This window comes from Calidris pugnax, unplaced genomic scaffold (assembly GCF_001431845.1).
Source record: "Calidris pugnax isolate Ruff unplaced genomic scaffold, ASM143184v1 scaffold102, whole genome shotgun sequence".
NCBI lineage: Eukaryota > Metazoa > Chordata > Aves > Charadriiformes > Scolopacidae > Calidris > Calidris pugnax.
The window spans coordinates 2,248,812-2,268,460 of record NW_015090846.1 but is presented as its reverse complement, the minus strand read 5'-3'; the positions used below and the strand labels follow the sequence as shown (position 1 = coordinate 2,268,460).

The following is a 19,649-nucleotide window of genomic DNA, read 5'->3' as shown; positions in this document are numbered from 1 at the left end:
CATGTAGATGAGGCTGGAAACCTCACGCCAGTGCAAAGCAGCAGCTGGAGCCAGCCCCGAGATTGCCCTGAAAGAAAGGAGAGGCTGGGGGAAGGCAGCGTGCCGTGGCATGCTCGCAGAGGGCTGATCACCAACCTCAGGAGCATCGCCGGCTACACACACGCACACACACACACACACACAGGCGCACTTGCTCACACACGCGCACACACAGCCTCTTGGTGCAGCTCCTCGCAGCTCTTTGATTTGCAAGGAAGGAAATAAGAGCTCTTAGAGCAGCGGAGGCAGCAGCTGTTGGCAAGATGTGCTGACAAAAATTGAGCAGGGAGTGATCTCCAATCTGGTTTGCTGCCTGGGCTGGACCCGCTCCTGGGAGAGGAGCGGCGGTGGAGAGAGAGAGAGAAGAATGAGCAGCCCCTCCATCCCTGGGAAGATGGAGGCGAAACCTTTGTTCAACGTGCAGAAGGCTCTGGTGCAGCCTGTGCAGATGTGCATGTTGGATATCCCCCTGAGCGTGCAGGACGATGATGTAAGTAGAAGGCGAGCGAGCGACCAGCCCGTTTTGGGCTCCAGGGACAGGGTGGGTGTGCAAGGGGCAGCGAGGTGCCGTGACCCCACCCCGGCACTACCCAGGGGTGATGAACTGCTGGCAAAGTTAAGAGATGCCAAGAGCTGGTACCGCCTCCAGATGTGACTGTTTCCTCTCTGAAGCGGTGTATTTTGAGGCAGACCATGTCTTGCACTTGCCAAACCCAGGGCACCAAAATGAAAGGAGGAGTTTGGGAGGGAGGGGAAGCCTTCCTATATGGAAAAAGATTTGTGTTGTCGCCCGGTACGAAAAGGGAGTGTTTGCTGTGTGTGTCCTGGAGCTGCTGCCCTGGGGTGGCTGATGGGTGTGAAAACCTGGGAGGCAGCGATCGGCTGCGGAGCTCAGCTCTGCCTTCACATGCCGTGGTGTGGCTGCCCTGCCTGGTCCTGCCATCTGTGTGGGCACCCATCCTGCCCCCTCGCCCTGCTGCTGGTGCTGCAGCTGCAACAAGCTGCAGGGTTTGCTCCATGATGCAAAAATTGCTGTTGGTTGCAGCATGGAGGCGGAGGTTTCCTGATGTCCTCAGGTCAGGGGTTTCCTGGTGGGGGCTCCCCTGGTCACCTGTACTCTACCCCTCGCAGAAATACACCCCAAATCGGACTGTGTAAGAAGGAACCCTGAGATAAAGCTGCTGGGGAACCTGAAATAGGGGCAATGCTTTCCAGAGCTGGTGGGTGGTGAGCGGTCGGTGTCCCGCCTGTGCAAGGGGTTTGGGTGTGATCTGGGTGCTGTTAAAATTTGAGGCAAAACTTCCTTTGATTTTGGAGCAGGGAAAGCCCACGTTCGTGCTGTGTGTATTCAGTATTTGTGCTGTCACTGCAGGAGCCTTAAATCAGAGTTTTCTTGATGGCAAACAATTAATATGTCATGGTTAACGTTACCTTGTCTTCTACGCTAAGTGTGTGTTTAAAAAGGTGAAATGATGGTACAGAAATGAGCTTGCTTTCCTTGAAGGAGGGAGGACTTTCCTGCAGGGTGATGTATTGGATCTCAGCAGGGGCGGGAAGCCCCAGCCCCAGCTCAGCAGCCTGAAGTGTCTCTGCAGGGACAGGGGACTGGCAGGGAGCCTTCTATATTTAGAAACACCTCAGGGCTTTGCCGGGATCTACTGTATTGCTGCACTAATGAGGGTACCTGTGATGGCCACTGCAGAGCTGCTGGGGTGTGCCGGGGGTGGGAGATGCTCCCCGAAAGCGCGGGAGCCTCCTGCAGCAGGCGAGGGAAGGAGGGAGGGCAGCCGGGCGCTGGGAGGTGGCTGGAGCATGGGATGAAGAGGGTGAACCAGGTGGCTGGATGCTTTATTCTCATTTAGCTTGATTTTTTTTTTTTTCAAACAGCAGATTTCTCAAGGCTTACGCTACACAGTGCCCGTTCCTGCTCGGTAGTGCAATCTGGCACTGGGTTTCCCTGCAGCCCGTGGTGCAGCATAGGGGGGATCCTCAGGGTTTGCCCGACACAGGTGGGGGCTTCCCTCCCTGCAGAGGGGGAAGCCGGAGCTGGAGACCTGTGTTCACCTGGGCAGTGCCTGCCACCGGGCACAGGGGGTTATGCTCTGGCTTGGGTTGCTTGGAAATGACCTCTGGTTGCTAATCTTATTCCTGGTTTGATTGCAGAAAAGAAAAATCATTTTTAAGGGGAGTGTGCACTGCATTAGAGGGGTTGTTTTTTTTGGTTGGTTGGTTGGGTAAGGGGAGTGTGCACTGCATTAGAGGGGTTTTTTCTTTTTGGTTGGTTGGATTTTTAATGAGTCCCACTAACCCCTTGGCAGCTGCTGGGAGCTGTGTGACGGCGAGGCACTGGTCAGTAATCTGGCACATCGGGGTGTCCCTGGGTCAGTGCTGGGGCGTTAGCTCCATTGTGCAGGACGGAAAGGGTTAGAGCTTTCCTGTGGAAACTCGACCTGCCCTGAGGCCAGGCTGGGAGCAAGGTCTCCAGCATCCCCATTTCCAATCAAATTAAGGTTCTGTGTGTGCACCGTGTGCGTTTCCCAGCCACAATCACCTGTCCCAGCTCAGGGCTCCGATGGTGCTTTCATCTCCTGCCCTCTCCTGTGCTGGGCAGAGCAGGATGAGACCCCAGGGTCGAGCATTGGCTGGCAGCACCCTTGAGCAGGAGATGGATTAGGGACTGCTCTGCCTTTCTGTGCTCCTGTCCTGCTGCTTCCAGGCTGAGGATGCTTGCTCCATTTTCCTCTCCTGGAAAGTGGGGGCGTCGTGGCTCACACCCCCCCGCAGAGCTGGCACCTCCCTCTGCTGCAAAGCGCCGGCCAGAAGGGAAATGCCAGCGGGGAAGTCCTGAGCGGTGTTTCTGTCTGTGGAGCAATGGGGAAACTCCTCTTTCACAGCTGAAAGGTTCTCCCCAGCCAGGCAGGGTTTGGTGTCTCACGCCCACCCCCGTGCAGGTACCTGCTCATCTCTCCACCATCGCTCCTGCCAGCCTGTGTGGGCACAGTGGAGGGAGCCGTGTTGGCATTTCCCCCTCTATTTCAGGACTTTCAGGCTCATGAATTGTCTTTTTTTCTTGGAGATGGCACAAGCAGGTTGGGAAAAGTTTAGGAGCCATGTTACATGGGGACCTTTGGATGCTCGTACCTAAAGGAAGCTGTAGGAAGAGGTGGGGGTCCAGAAATTGGTTCAACCAGCAAATGCACTAACAAGCAGGGAACCCTGCCTGTGCCACACTGGGGTGGCTCCGGCCCAGCACTGCCTTCCTGACCCACTGTGAGACAGGGAAGGGAGAGGGTGGAACAAATCATCTTCATAGGAAGGGAGTCAGAGGTTTTCCCAGCACATGTGGGTCTTGGCTGCATCATCCCCGAGCCCTGATGCCCTTTGCAAAGGTGCTCTGGGGTGGCGGGTGTTCCTCCATGGTTGAGTTGGCCCTTTGCAACCTGCTCAGCCCCTCTCAGCCCTTTGCAAAAGGAGCATCCTGCCCCATCGGTGAGCTCCCTTCTTCCCGAAATGCCTCATGGCCCCTGTGGTGAGCCCTCCCTGCCCTCCTCTCCCCACGGCTGGTACCATCTCCAGAGGAGCTGTGCCATGTGCTGCCACGTGCCTGTGTGCCATGCTCTGCTCCAGAGCCAGACGTGCTCCCCGATCGCTCAGAAACCTTCCTTTAATCAGGACCCTACTTGGTTTTGCGGGTGAGGATTTGGACAAGTATTTTACGTCTCCTGAGCGGGAGTTGCCGTGCAGGCTCCTTGTGGCAGCAAAGGGACAGGGTGGCAGAGGGAGAGGTGGAGGATCTGGGATGTGACAGAGAGGAATGGAGGTGTTGCAGGGGGAGGAGGAGAGTGCACCAGGACAGGAGATCCAGGCAGGAGGCACAGAGCAAAGCTGAAAGCTGTGGGAGCAGAGCTGTGCTCTGCTGAGCCTCTGATTCCCATTGGCACCCACTTTGATGTGGCCACAGGAGCATCTGGTCACTGTTGTGTGTTCTCCTGCTGAGACCTGGCATGCCTGGGTTGCTGTCAGGTCTTTGCCCTCCCCAGGGGACAAATCTTGCCATCTTTGTGGCTTGGATCTCCCGTGCGTACAAGTCACAGTATGGAGGTGACCTCAGTGGAGCTCTTCTGTAGGATCTGGTCTGTCAGTCTCCATCACCAGTTGGACTGTAGCTGTGGGAAGGCCTGGCTTGAAAAATGGGCTTTCGTTGTGCTGCAAATCCTTTCACTGAACACACAACCTTTCAGGCTGTGTTCCCAGGGAAAACAGGGCTTTGGCCTCGAAAAGGAGCAAGGGATCCAGGTGAAGCCCATATTGGGGCACCCCCCAAAGACACGAGCCCTCAACTCAAGCCTGCTCTCACAGGAGAGCAGCTCTGCTGGGTCAACACCTCATACTCATGTTTTTCAGGAAAACTGTCCTTCCCCAGGATGGAGCGGGGCTCCTTTGGGGAGTGTTTTTCCAGCTGGCAGCAGAGCGTTGGAGGTGATGGGGAGACATGGGCTGCTTGTGCCCATGTTCACTGGGTGGTCAGCTGGAAAGGGACCACCCCCCCAGGCTACCCCCAATGTGGTGGTTCATGTGGGGCAGAGGAGGCTCTCGTTTCCATTTCCCTTGCTAGCTTCTGATGGGGCTGTCAAATCCCCCCCTTTCATAATTCAGCCACAATTCAGCAGTTGCAAAATTTCCCAGGGTGCCTTTCTCGCTATTATGGGTAGGGATTTCCACAGCTTTGCTAATAAAAGAGCAACAATTTCTATATCTGGGAAATGAGGAAATCAATGAACGAACTGTTGCAAGTGATATAACGGCTTTTTGTGGCATCTCGGGCAGTTCCCTCATATGATGGAGCTTTATGGCACGTTGTTTTGTCAGCTTAATTGGCAATATCTTTTCCCTGCGAGTGGGAGCCGTAGGGCTGGGAGGGACCAGTGAGCTGATGTCCCGTGGTGGTGGGTGCTGCTGCCTGGGCCCATCTCACACAGTCCTGGTGCTTCCCTCCTGCCCAACGCGTCACTTGTGTGTCCCAGGGCATCCCAGGGTAATGCCGTGCAGCTCACCCACCCCTGTGTCACGGCAAAAATCGCTGGGAAATACCCTTTTGTTGCAATGTCCAGTAAATGGCAAGTCAGAGGGAGATGCAGCACAACCTATGGTCTCCTCCAGCCCAACTCTGTCCGAGTTGGACACTTACTGCAGCTCTACAGAGTGAGAAGAAAAGAGAAATGATCAGATGAAATTCTTGGTGTCCTGCTTAGGCACTTGCATCCTCTGGAGCCTGTCCGGGCGATCTCCCCCTCTTCGCCTCCTTCCTTTCTCCTCTGTGACACCCTAATAAGTGCAGTAGCTTTGACTTCAAAGTGGTTAGCAAATATTTTCCACTCCAGTGGGCTAATTAGTTAAATTACATTTCACATGCTAATTTATTCCTCTAATATTATTTTTTTTCCCAGCGTACTGGAATACAGGAGGGAAGATAAAAGCTTAGTTTGACCTTAGAGCCAGGCTCGGAGGAGCTGGAGATGGGAACAAACGATTAGTTCCCAGGTTTGCTGTAGCACAGGTTTATTCCCTGCCTTAATCAAGATCTCATTCAGTTGAGCTTTAAGTGACTGCAACCTGGGTACCTTGGGTGAAACGTTGTCCTCCGGCACATGGAAGGAAAACTTTCAGATCAGCAGTAATGAGCTACTAATTTCCAGCTTTGTTGTTCCTGTCTGCAGCACCGGGTATCGCCTTGGAGTCCTGCGTAAATGGCAACTAATTAATCCTCACAGGAGCGGGTGGGAATGGTGTTACTTCCCAAGCACCAAGGGGTGAAGGGATCTGCTTAGGTGATGGGCACCAGAGCCAGCCTTGGCATTCAGTCTGGCATTTGATAGTCATGTCCCACAGTGAGAATGCCGACTGTCCTGTGTTATGGCACTGGAAAGGGGCTGGAAATCCACCTTCCTTGCCAAGCTTGGACAGCTGAATCCCCAGGGCTGGGAGGTAGATGCTTTCCTGTGCTGGGTTAGTGGGGCTCAGCTCCCTCCTGGGGGATACACGTGCAGTGGGTGCCTTTAGGAGATGGTGTTGGTGAGCAGGGTGGGTGGCTCGGTGTGAGATCCTCTTGTCCCGCTGGTGAACATCAGTGTGGATTCAGTCTGGCATTTGATAGTCATGTCCCACAGTGAGAATGCCGACTGTCCTGTGTTATGGCACTGGAAAGGGGCTGGAAATCCACCTTCCTTGCCAAGCTTGGACAGCTGAATCCCCAGGGCTGGGAGGTAGATGCTTTCCTGTGCTGGGTTAGTGGGGCTCAGCTCCCTCCTGGGGGATACACGTGCAGTGGGTGCCTTTAGGAGATGGTGTTGGTGAGCAGGGTGGGTTGCTTGGTGTGAGATCCTCTTGCTGGTGAACACTTGCCAGCAGCTGAGCTCTGCTGGGGCTGAGACACTCACCATCTCCTGCCCCCCCTGTCAGCATCCCTCTGCTCCTGTGGCACGGCTCTGTGGGTGTCAGGGGTGGAAAGGCTTCACCGGGAGCCAAACGGGGCCGGGAGTTGGTGCTTGTGTCCATGACAGGTTGAAGCCGTGCACTGAGCGTTGGGGTGAAGCGATAGCTGCACGCAGCCCCGCAATGAATCAAACTCTGTTGTGTTTATATCAAAGGCTGTTTCTTTTCCACTGCCTGTGTATGGTAGATGTTATCGAGAGGGAGGAGCTGAAAAAGAGTGCCGGGACCGTTTCCTGACCACAATTACAGTCAAAAACAACAAATCCCTCCATCCCTGCTCTTGGCCAGACTCTCCTTTTCCCTTGGGCAAATGGTCACTCCGTTTCTTTGGAGAAAACTAGAAACTATGGGAAAAGTCCACCAGGTTGAATTCTCATCTGTGAGGGCAGAAATTCAGGAGCGGGCGGTGAAGTCTTGGGTTTTCTGGGGAGGGCTGAGCCCACCCAACACCTCAGGTGCGTGTATGGTGCAGTTTTAAGGCCATCCTTGGCTCCCACAGCAGTGCTGTGGGGTGATGCCACCAGAAAAGTCCACCAGGTTGAATTCTCATCTGTAAGGGCAGAAATTCAGGAGCGGGCTGTGAAGTCTTGGGTTTTCTGGGGGGGTGTGTGTATGGGGCAGTTTTAAGGCTGTCCGTGCCTCCCACAGCAGTGCTGTGGGGTGGTGCCACTGGTCTCTTCCAACCTCAATGATTCTATGAACACTTGCCAGCAGCTGAGCTCTGCAGGGTCTGAAACACTCACCATCTCCTGCCCCCCCTGTCAGCATCCCTCTGCTCCTGTGGCACGGCTCTGTGGGTGTCAGGGGTGGAAAGGCTTCACCGGGAGCCAAACGGGGCCGGGAGTTGGTGCTTGTGTCCATGACAGGTTGAAGCCGTGCACTGAGCGTTGGGGTGAAGCGATAGCTGCACGCAGCCCCGCAATGAATCAAACTCTGTTGTGTTTATATCAAAGGCTGTTTCTTTTCCACTGCCTGTGTATGGTAGATGTTATCGAGAGGGAGGAGCTGAAAAAGAGTGCCGGGACCGTTTCCTGACCACAATTACAGTCAAAAACAACAAATCCCTCCATCCCTGCTCTTGGCCAGACTCTCCTTTTCCCTTGGGCAAATGGTCACTCGGTTTCTTTGGAGAAAACTAGAAACTCTGGGAAAAGTCCACCAGGTTGAATTCTCATCTGTGAGGGCAGAAATTCAGGAGCGGGCGGTGAAGTCTTGGGTTTTCTGGGGAGGGCTGAGCCCACCCAACACCTCAGGTGCGTGTATGGTGCAGTTTTAAGGCCATCCTTGGCTCCCACAGCAGTGCTGTGGGGTGATGCCACCACCATCCAGGGCAGCGTGTGTAACCCCTCTGCCTCCTCCAGACCTCTGTGCTGCTTTTATCAGTCCTGGGGGAGAGTGTCTCATCACTGCCCCATGAGCTGAACTCCCAAGAGCTGCAGAGGTGAGCGTGCGAGGTGATGGGCGCTCTTGGATGCGTCTTTGGCTGGTGGCAGAGGCAGTGTCTTTGCAAGTGGTTGTCCCAGGAGCTTTTGGGGAGGCTGCAGTCCCCATTTTCAGCCCTTGGTGAGGCTGCAGAGGGCGGATGGTTGGTGTGATAAGCTGAGCATTTACACTGGCTGGAAGGGATGGGGAAAAGTGTCACCAATTGCTGCTACTCCTGGTTCACTGGTACTAAACTGTCCAGAGTCTTCACCTCTGCTTATGCCTGCGTTCATCAACCGAATAAACACGTGAAATATAGCCATGGGAGTGCCAGACCAGTAATATCAGGGTTATATTTTAAATAAACAGTTAGCAGGGCTGCGTTGATGCAGCCGGGCAGACAAGGATTGCCAAAATGAAATGAAAACCCAGACTTCTGGAGCCTCTTCCAGTCTCTGACACAGCTCCCTGGGGTACAGCCTGCCCAAGGCTTTGTCGTTACAGCCCAAACACGGTCGCCTCTGGGAAGTCCCAGTTGCAGATTTTGAGATGGGTGGTGGTCACCAAGTGTCCGTGCTTGGCCCATGCATAGTGTCAGGTTGGGCTTGGTCACACCAGTGGCACCTGGGCTTGTTCAGTCTGGAGAAGAAGATCCTGAGGGGAGACCTTATCCTCTCTGAAAGGAGGCTGTAGAGAAGTAGGGGTCAGTCTCTTCTCCCAAGTAACAAGTGATAGGACAAGAGGAAATAGCCTCAAGTTGCGCCAGGGGAGGTTTAGGGTGGATATTGGGAAAAATTTCTTCAGCGAAAGGGTTATCAAATATTGGAACAAGTGCCCAGGGAAGTTGTTGAGTCACCATCCCTGGAGGATTTAAAAGATGGATAGACACAGTGCTGAGGGACAGGGGTTAGTTGTGGTTTTGGCAGCATTATTTTGGTGGTTGGACTTGATGATCTTAAAGGTCCCTGTAAACCCAGACCATTCTGTGACTCTGTCTCCTGTGTGTGCCGCAGCGCTGGGTGCTCGCCATCGCTCCACCGCCGCAGGGGCAGGAGTCACAACTGACTCTTGCTAACTGGAGTTATTGGTGCAATTAAGGCAACGCTCATTTTCTGTGTACTGCAAGTGCAGAAGAAGCTGATGTTTCCAGTAACTGTTCGATTGATCTGCTTTCAGTATATTTTTATAAGTGTCCTGGCTGGATCTGTGCTTGCTAGCGCTAGCTGTGGAGGAGAAACTGCAAAGAAAATTAGGTAAAATACCGTGTGCTAGATCCTCTACTGGTGTGAATCAAGGCAACCCACCAATTTGAGTGCATTACCACCTATCTCTAGCTAAGGACATGAATTGATGTTCAAGGTGACATCCTAGAGCATTTCTCTGTTGCTTTGCTCTTCCTTCCCATCCTTTAGCACCAGCTGAAATCTGAGGGCAGGGAAGAGCCTGCTCCTCTTGCAGCTCTTCCTCTGTAGACGTGTATCTCCAAGAGGAACAGGCTCTGCCTCTTGCAGTTTCCCTTTCTCAGGTGAAATGAGATCTCTGTGCTTTCGGCTTCCTCGCTCTCTGCTCTCATTTTTCATCCCAATGATACCACGGGGACCCTCAAACTCAGCAGAGTGTTTTTCATGGCTCCAGGCGCTCCTGGGGCAGATGCACGGTCGGGTCCCGGTGCCCACATGCTGCTGGTTGTAGTTGGCTCCATCCCTGCACCCCGGGGCCGGGCACCCCGGTGGATGGCAGATTGGCAGCGGAGCAGCTGCCTCCTGACGGTTTGATTCAATAAGGGCCCGTCAATACAATTTGCTGTCATCTGTCACTTTGCAGCAGGGCTCGGAGCGGTGCCTGCAGAAGCAGCTGTTGCAGGAGCGTGCCACGAGGGCTGCTCGGCGCCCGCCTGGGCTCAGATAAGGCAAGTCCGGTTTACTGACTGGTTTGGCACGTTACAGGCAGTTGTGATGCCCTCACAGGGTCTTTGCAAGAGACTTTGGCCCTGGCAACACTGTCCTCCTTAAGCAAACATTAGGAGTGGGTGGGTGTGGGTGTCTCCTGCCTCCCAGTGCAGCCCCATCCCTCCTCTACGCAGCTTCCCACGCCGCATCCTGCAGCGGGGCTGGTCCAGGGACGAGGCTGTCATCGATTTGGAGTATGCCAGCTGCAAACACAGGGGAAATGGAAGCTTTGCCTCATTCACAGCCACAGATGTGGCAGCAGAGCATGGACGGAGCCCTGGGTATCTCCCATTCAGGGATCCATCAGAGCTGGGGCTGTTTCAACAGCAAACAGCGAGCCCCGGGGCCATGCTGAGATAAGGCAAGTCCGGTTTACTGACTGGTTTGGCACGTTACAGGCAGTTGTGATGCCCTCACAGGGTCTTTGCAAGAGACTTTGGCCCTGGCAACACTGTCCTCCTTAAGCAAACATTAGGAGTGGGTGGGTGTGGGTGTCTCCTGCCTCCCCATGCAGCCCCATCCCTCCTCCGCGCAGCATCCCATACCAGCGGGGCTGGTCCAGGGACAAGGCTGTCGCTGATACAGCCACTTGATTTGGAGTATGCCAGCTGCAAACACAGGGGAAATGGAATCTTTGCCTCATTCACAGCCACAGATGTGGCAGCAGAGCATGGACAGAGCCCTGGGTATCTCCCATCCAGGGACTCCATCAGAGCTGGGGCTGTTTCAGCAGCAAACAGCGAGCCCCGGGGCTCGCTACAGCTGAGACAGCCCAGCGTGGCACTGCTGAAGGAGAGGTGTGCCCTGCGTGTGCTTGACGCGCAATTAAATGCTTTGAGCTGGACCCTGCCTACCTTCAGATGTGGTTGCTGCTCCCTCAGATGTGGGTGACACCACTTCTTGCTGACATAAGCTCTGGTCCTGCGGCCCGTGGTGTTGCTGAAGCCTCCTCAGGTTGGCACACAGTCACTGCATGGCAGGTTCTTGGCCAGCACTGACATGCTTTGGGGCTCTCAGGACATCTCCAAAGCCAACACATGGCTTTGGTGAATCCCCTGACCCTCACGTAGCACTCATGTTCCTGTGCGTAAGACAGCAGCTTTAATTTATTTAAGCATTTCCAAGCACAGGTAGGCACTGCTGCTGTGTTTCAGATAGGGCTGAATTTAGCCGTGTGAGTTTCAAATAATGCTAAGGAACTACCATGCCAGGAGCCCTGTCCTGAAACAACTTGATTTGGCCACCGTGCTGGCTATCAAGTGCCATTTTGGTGCAAATAGCATCTCTGGTTTCAGTGCAGTGTGCTTGTGAGATGGTGAAACACTACAGCCCACGTAAGGGAGGACAGTGAGGTGCAGCTTGGTGTTGGCTCTGTTTATTGTGAACCTTGGGGTGCTTTAATTGCTTTGCTTCAGTATTAACGTTGCTGAAAGGATGGGCTCCGACTCGCCCCGAGGAGATGACTCTCCCCAGGTCCTCCTGCTGTTTGCTCTGAGCAGCTTTAATTTATTTAAGCATTTCCAAGCACAGGTAGGCACTGCTGCTGTGTTTCAGATAGGGCTGAATTTAGCCGTGTGAGTTTCAAATAATGCTAAGGAACCACCATGCCAGGAACCCTGCCCTGAATCAACTTGATTTGGCCACCGTGCTGGCTGTCAAGTGCCATTTTGGTGCAAATAGCATCTCTGGTTTCAGTGCAGTGTGCTTGTGAGATGGTGAAACACTACAGCCCACGTAAGGGAGGACAGTGAGGTGCATTGGTGCAAATAGCGTCTCTGGTTTCAGTGCAGTGTGCTTGTGAGGTGGTGAAACACTACAGCCCATGTAAGGGAGGACAGTGAGGTGCAGCTTGGTGTTGGCTCTGTTTATTGTGAACATGGAGTGCTTTAATTGCTTTGTTTCAGTATTAACATTGCTGAAAGGATGGGCTCCGACTCACCTCGAGGAGATGGCTCTCCCCAGGTCCTCCTGCTCTTTGCTCTATCATATGACAGTGCTGCAACGTATGGGCCAGGCGGGCTGGTGGTTTGGTTTGGGCAGAACTTGTGATGTTTGGTATTTTTAAGTCCTGGCTTCCAGAGTCTTGTGTGTGGCGTCACGCTCCGTGTCTGGAGAGGGGAGCGCGTTGCCGGCGCGGCAGTTTGCACCCTGGTATTGTGGCCCACGGCTGAGATTTTCAGGCATTACCTCCATGCAAATGCTGGTCGTGAGCAGCGTCTCGGGCACTCGTCCTCCTCTGTGCCTCTATGGTAAGAAACTTCCTCTATCTTATGAAGTCTGGATGCTATGAACTTTGAAAAGTGAAGTCTGGATGCTGTGCTTCCGCTGTTTACATCCATCTCTATCTTATGAAGTCTGGATGCTATGAACTTTGAAAAGTGAAGTCTGGATGCTGTGCTTCGGCTGTTTACATCCAAAGGCTGATGTATTGATTTTCTTGTGTCATCTGGTGTGCAGACTCATGCAGGCACTTCCTCTGCCCTCGCTCTTCTCCTGGCTTCTCCGGGCTCCTGCTGGGGCTCAGGAGTTGGGCACCTCGGGTCTTTGCTCCCTTTGTCAGCCTGGGAGTGGGAAATCCTGGATCCCATCCTGCTGCTGTCTGCCTTTTTTGTTTGGGGCTGGGTGCTGTGAGCTCTGGAGGACAGCTGGATCCAGGTCCTTGACTCAGCCACGCTGAGGAGCTGTTTGGGATGAGCAGTGTGACAATCTCTGTGGTGTCTGCCTGTGGGGTTGGTGACAGGGAAGCAAATGCAGAGCAACACCCCCCAGCACCGCTGGTGAGACGAGGGAGTTTGCCCTCCTGCCTGCCAGGAAATAGCACCCAAAAACCCACTTTAAAAATAACCCCTTTACGTTCATCCTTTTCTTCTCCCTTCAAGCTCCTACGTGCCTTCCTCTGAGAGTCTGGGGTTTTTTTCTTTCATCGTAGTACCCTCTCCAGCGCTTCTCCTTCCCATGCTGGAAGCTAAGTGCCAGTTAGAAACTGCAACCAAGTGAGGAAGGAGGGGAAATGTGGTTTGTGGTGCCAGACTCGGGACTGACCGACCAGAGCAGCTGGGAGGCACGTCTGAGGGCTCTGGGGAGAGGCAGGATGGAGGCAGCTGTTGCAGCGATGCGGGGTCCAGCAGCGTCGCAGTCGTGGGTCGGGGAGCCCCTGCCCGGGGGTCCCTCCTGGGCAGCGCTTGGAGCCGGGAAATGGAGACTAATCCCTTCCCACCCTGCTGTGTGCGGAGCAAGGAGGAATCAAAAGCAGCTGAAAATCCCGGATTTCCCTTTCCATTTGGCGGAGGGATGGGGAGGAGCAGGAGGGAGGAGATGGACACGCTATGGGGTGTAGCTCCACCTTTTCCCACCGCACAGCGCGCGGTGCCTGTGCACCCACAGCTCTTTCCCCTGAGGGGGGACTGGTTCTGCCCATCCATCCCCAGTTATTTTGGGGTCAGCACAAGGCAGGGCTCTGTCTCTGAGCGTCGTGGCCTTGGCTGCTGCTGATAGTCCAACCTGTTGCATTGTGACACCAGACTCCATCCCAGATCTACGGCAAACCTCAATTTCCAGGGGCCCTCGATTGCTAAACACTCCCACTGCTGCGCAAAAGAGCTGTGCAAAAGGCAGTGAATCTCCATCCGGGGTCCAGGGAAAGGAAGGAGGGACAGGGAAGCTCTCCAGGGGTTTGGCTTTTGCAAAAAGGTGACTCAGTGTGTGTCCCAGCTGGCGTTGAACCTGCGTGCCACCGTGTTGTGTACCCACGTGTAATGGAAACACTGACACCGCTCCTTGCCAGCGCATTGCAAATAGCAACAGGGTTATTAAGCATCAATACGTATATAACGTTCGCTGCTGAGATTGAAAACAAATTGACCTGCATCAATGTTGGCCGATCAGGAATGAATTAACCAGCCCATCCTTTCTGTGCCACGAAGGCTGAAGATGGGGGAAGCTCCTCGGGGGCAGGATGCTGCCTCACGGTGCAGAAAGTCTTGCTGAGGCAGGATGAGACCCTGAGGGAGCAGCTTGTTTCACTCCCCGTCTGGTCCCTGATCCTCCTCCAAATGCTCGGGTCGTGTTTTCTTAGCCTTTTTTTTTTTCCCTGCAATTAGGGGGGCAGAAAATTCTTAAAATCTGATTTCCTACCCAAACGAGGTTAATGCTGTCATGGTGTCTGCCTGCCTCTGTCCTCTCTCCCCACCTGACTTCTGAACCCGCTGGCTGGCTTCATGCAAATTTGGCTGAGGGCTCACAAATAATTAAGTCTGTGCAAATATGATGAAATGAGGTGGTTGAGATGAGGAAAAGAATCTTGTAAATGCCCCAAAACATCTGTAGCATGAGTTCATGTATTATTAGACACCAGAAAATCCACATGGGAGACGCTTCTTACAAACACTTTAACCACAAAAACATTTTCATTCTCAGTTCATACATTTTTAGGCACCAAAGACTGTCTCGAGACACAAAACCGTAGGAAACAACACAAGTAGTTTCAGTGCTCACGGGATGACCTTTTTATTTTAATGAAAACTGAAATTCTTCGGCACTCGATGTGATCCCCGGAGCCAAGACTTGAAGGAAAAAACAGCATAAATCATGGAACCCAAGGTAAAAAGTCGTGAGGGTCATCAGCGTCGCGGCCGGACTCAGCGCCACGGTGTGACTCAGCGGCGCTTGCCGAGTTTGTTGATATTTGTGCCACTGTAACCCAGAGATAAATCTGGCCCTTGGCCACCGGCGTACAGTATTGTTTGGAAGAACACTGCTCATCCATGCCAAAAACCCACAACAAAAAGAGTTTTTTCTGGCCATTGAGAGAGGCGCTGGAATAACTTCCCCGCTAAAACAATGTGGAGCGGAAACCTTTTAAAGTGGTGATTACCATAGGGAAAATAATTTTATTTTTTTTAAACATCCTTTGTCTGAGGGTCTAACAATACCTGGGAATACTAAAAGACTTTTACAATTCTTAATTGACTTTTCAGCCATGTGACTGACTGTTTCATCTCTGCAATACCCGGCTCAGGGCTGGGCAATGAAACTTTCCCTTTCCAGCTCCTGCCAGCCTCTTTTCCTGACTCTCACGTGGCTGACACCAGTAAGTGTGTACTGGGGCTGTTAAAGCAGAATATTTTCATGTCCACTCACTGCGTCCCAGCCCAGACCGACGTGAATTTGGCCCAAATGATGGTGTCAGTGAGCACCCAGGCATGCTGGTGGCTGGTTCAGCTGCTGGACGTCTCTCCTGCTGTGCTCCTGCAGCTCCTCTCCCTCATCCCTGTGGCTGCTCCGGGCCCTCTGGCTCCTCTCTGGCTGCTCGCTTTCAATCACATCAGCTCTTTGCTCCACCGGAGCCTGGCTCCAAGGTTTCACTCCTCACTTCCAATCAAGTCAGCTTTCCTGTGGCTTTCACGGCGGCTTTCGGACGCGTCCGGGTTTTGATGTATGCTTTCCCTGACGTTTGTGCAGCCAAAGGAGATACAGGACCATTGTTGGAACATCCTTTTCCATATCCCCCTTTAAGGGGCTTTGTTCCTGTTTAACTGGATTTCTTATTTTAAGTAACCAGTTATTTACTTGTGTTATTAATGTTACATCTGTGATACACCTGACTGTTCCTTCACTTATTTCCAGGATCTGGCATTTAAGTCTGTTCCACCTTATTTTTACACTGGGCTAACTCTTTGTGCTCAACACAGGCTACGTGTAGATGTTTTATTTTGCTACCTGTGGCTCTTCAGATCAGCCCAGCATCTTGCAGCCTGTTTGGCTCACGTGTTTAAGCTGGTCTTTGGACATAATTTAATCTTGTGCGACGTAACAACTCTGTGTGCTCCTTCCCTGTGCTGGTGCTACGGCACCACTTCTCTCTTGGACTTGGTGCAGCTCTGTGGCACCATTCCCTCCCCTACGTGTGTTCAGACACGTCCTTCCAGTGATAGGGTATGGTGCTGATCAGGTTCAGGGAGCTGCTGGGGTGACGTTTCCATCGGTCGTGGTAGTCACAGAGATCCAAACCTGCATCCCTGTCCCCGGAGAAAACAAGCAGCGTGGGGACAGAGCCTGTCCCCAGCTATAACATGAGTGTGGGTGCTCAGTGATGCCCGTAGGTGCTGGCAGGAGCTGTGGGGCAGGCAGCCGGCCGGGGGTGAGCCTCTCTCTGCCTTCTCTAGCCCAGGAAGAGAGCCAGCGGGGTGACAGCCAGAATAAAGCTGTCCTTCCGCTTCCCTGGCTGCAGAGGGGGACCCAAATTCTCCCTCTGTCCCCCCGCCTGGCGCAGGGGGTGCAGGTCTACCTGCTGCTTCGTGGCTGCAGCCCATCGGCCTCGGTGAGAGAGAGCAGGGCTGGAGAACGTGCCGGGGTAGGAGCTGATGATGATGACAGGCTCTCCGCGAGCAAAGTTTCTTGGTTATCCACTGGGGTTTCTGTTTTGATGGGTTGCCAGAGCCTCTTGTTTCTGAGAGTCTCCTTTTACGCGATTCAGCTGAACGTGTCATTTTGGCTGGTTATCGTTGGTGGAAAAATGTACTGCCTGCCCTTGAATGTATTTTTGAAAGGTGAGCAGAGCCAGAACTTTGTTCTATTTCTTTTCCACCCGGGCTCAGGAGCCTGGCCGTGGAGAGCACTCGCTGCTCCCTGGATGGTTTGGAAGGAGCTACACGAGGGTGAGAGGGGGCTTGAGGAGGGACAGGGCTGCTCGGCCTTACATAAAGCAAAGACAGGAGCATCCCAAAGCCGTAACAGTGGGTGATGCTGCTCCCTGTTCCATAGGCAATCACCAACTGGGTGATGCAGTACACGTTTTCATATTTAACAGAGCAGTGTTTTGAACGGAGCTGGTGCTCCCAGTCTGGCCCCAGTAGCGGTAAAAATGTGCTGGAGGGAGGAAATCTCACATGCACAGAAAATCCAGCACATAACCTCCCTCACCGAAGGCTGTAGTGAGGGTTGGTAGTTCTTCAGATTGAATTCCATGATATTCCAGTGAATTCCATCACTTCTTTTGGGAAGCGATGTAGCTGGGAGGCAGATTAACTTTGTTTTGTGTGTCTGCATAGCCCCTAGGGGAATAAGTTATGCCCAGTGAATTCCATGATATTCCAGTGAATTCCATCACTTCTTTTGGGAAGCGATGTAGCTGGGAGGCAGATTAACTTTGTTTTGTGTGTCTGCATAGCCCCTGGCCGCTCTGTGTCTGAGCACAGCAGCACAGGGGCTGGCAGCACTCGGGGTGCCCCATAGAGAAGCGAGGGGCTCGGGGTGCTGTGCTGGCTGTGGGGAAAGTGACTCCAGCTGTTGGGGAACTTTTTGGGGGGACTCAGGCTGCTTTGCCAATGAAACTGCCACCACTGGACCTCACCCACCATCAGCAATCAGATAATGTGTTTCCAGTATATAATGAACTCTCACTATGTCATTTTATTATTTTTTTGGTAGATAAGAAGGGTTGTTTTGATTTCAGAAAGGAGTTTCCCCTATCTTCAGGGGCTACACCCATTCCCATCTTTCCCTGCCAATTTTTGTGGCTTCATAACCTTTCTCCTCTTTTCTACCAGTGGTTTTTCTTTTCCCAGCTGTTATGCAGAGGGCCCGTAGAAGCAGGGATGGAAATCACAGTAACTCTGAGCACGGGGGAGACCTGGGCTTGTCGTACGCCGATCGCTAAGCAACACAGAAAAATGTTTTTCCTGTTTTTTTTCTTTTGGTTACAAGCACCTTAGGTGGCATTTGTTAAAAGAGCTGACTGAAACGTTCTGGCAGAAAGGGTGATAGGGAGATAAAAGCTGCCTTTAAAGACAAACAGCTCAAGAAAATAATAGTCTTTACCAGAGGAGCTCTGGCGTGTCTGCGGCGCGTCAGGCTTCAGCAGCTTAATGCCTGCTGAACTCTGCACTCGGGGGAGCGCCGCGGAGGAGCACGTGGAGGAGGGAAAGGCTGCGACTCGGGGCTGCAGCTGCGACTCCCCCTCGATGTGGGGATGGTCCGTGGCAAAACTCACTGGGTGTTTTACCATCCTCTCCAAACAGGCAGCTCCGGGCAAGCTTCTGCACTTGTTCCGCTGCATCCCCCTGCCCCCAGTGCCCTGCAAAGTGCTGTAGGGTCTCTTGGTGCTTCTCACACGATGGACCCTGTTGCTTTCGGCTTCTTGGACATAGTTTAATATTACTGGTTATATTTTGCCTGTTATTTTTCTGATTGTTTTCACTGTGAATGGCTGTGCAGCACTTTGCTGCGAAGGGGTCGAGGCACCTCTCCCTAGAAATGCCTCCACGAAGCGTGCTGTGGTCTGTCGTTTCTTAGAAAGTGGCTTGATTCCCCCACGCTCCCCACGTTGGCCTTGTTCTGCTGAGTTTTTCAGAGGTCAGCAAGCTCAAAAACCAAAGGTTTGTATTGTCACTTGCTGCCCCGGTGGAAGATGCTCAGCTACTACAGCCAAGTGGATGGCTCAAGAAGTAGGATGGCGGAGAAATATTCCTGCTGCAGGCTCTTGAGGCTTCAAGGCTCTTGAGGCTTCAAGGCTTGTGGCATAATTGCATGGCCGTGGTGAGCTTCAGGAGCCTGCAGCCTCGGCAGGAGATGCCGTAGCCCAGCTGTGCGCAGGGGCTGCAGGAAATGAAACACAGAATAGCTGGATGGAGACTTTTAGATCCTAATTGCCTGGGGATTTGGTGTGCTTCCTTTGCTAGGAACTGACAATAATTAGGAGCTTGCCTTGCTGTGTGAGCCGTTTGGCGAGCTTCGGAGAGGCTGGAGGAGAGCTGCGTTCCTGAATTCACCCGGCGCTTAATCGGTAGCTGCCCATGGGGGGCCGTGGGGAGCAAAGGGGGGGGTTGCAGCTGGAAAACAGGTGCCAGCGGCGGCAGAAGGGGCACAAAGTGCGGGAGAGCCTGAGTCAGCCTTCCTCCCTGCCAGCACAAAGAGTTCATGGTGCCTGGCCGCCCGGAAACGGCTCCGAGAAACACCCAAAACCTGGAGGCAGAGCGAGTGAGCGATCCAACTGCCCTGGATCCACAATACTCAGCGGAGAATTTCCTAAAATCCAGGCTCACTGTAAGCCGTGGGAAGAAGTGGGTGGCTCGCCCCTAAAATCTATTTGTAATAGGGGCATTGGTTGTGTTTGCAAGTGAGAAATTGGGTCTGCGAGGGACTGAGGGCTGGCTGTGATCTGTTGGTCCCCAAATTTTGGGAGCAACTTCTCTAATCTAACAGCTGTGTACGAATTGTGCTGAACAGAGCAGTGACATCGTTTTCCATTCTTGCACAAACTCAGAGGGTTTTTGACTCATCTTGAAGAAGAAACTAGTTTATTATTATTTCTTATAAAATAATCTTCCAGTTGAGCCTGGGCAGTGGGAATAGCCTTTCAAATTAAAATCTGAACGCCCAAGAAGTTTTGACTTAGGACTTAATGCAAGTGTAAGGAACAGCCTGACTTTTAGTTGGTGATTCTTTTAGTGCTTTTCCTCTGAAGTGCCTTACAAACAGCGACGAAAAGGGCTTCCCTGGCCCCTACAATAGGAGGAAGTGTTATCGTCTCCATTTTACAGCGAGCGGCCTGAGACAGAGCTCTGCAGGGATTTACCCGACGCGCCTTGTGAGTTGGTGCCAGAGCTTGGGCCAGAGGCCGGATAATGTTGCAACTCCCCCATAAACCAGCCCGGTTCCCATCGGAGGCTGCTGGTTTGGGTCCCAGTTCACTCGCTTGTGGAGCAGTGGTGGGGTGTGATGCTCCAGAGGGGCTCAGCTGGAGGCGGC

At 53.1% G+C, this 19,649-nt stretch overlaps 1 protein-coding gene across 1 annotated transcript in view; it reads left to right on the top strand.

Moving 5' to 3' along the window:
- Positions 1–391: 391 nt before the first annotated feature.
- RALGDS (ral guanine nucleotide dissociation stimulator) overlaps positions 392–19,649 on the top strand; it is a 68,042-nt gene continuing 48,784 nt past the window's right edge. Inside the window, exon 1 of the mRNA XM_014943020.1 lies at positions 392–529. Within this exon, the coding sequence (XP_014798506.1) occupies positions 407–529 (123 nt within the window). The 5' untranslated portion in view covers positions 392–406. The remainder of the gene's footprint in view (positions 530–19,649) is intronic.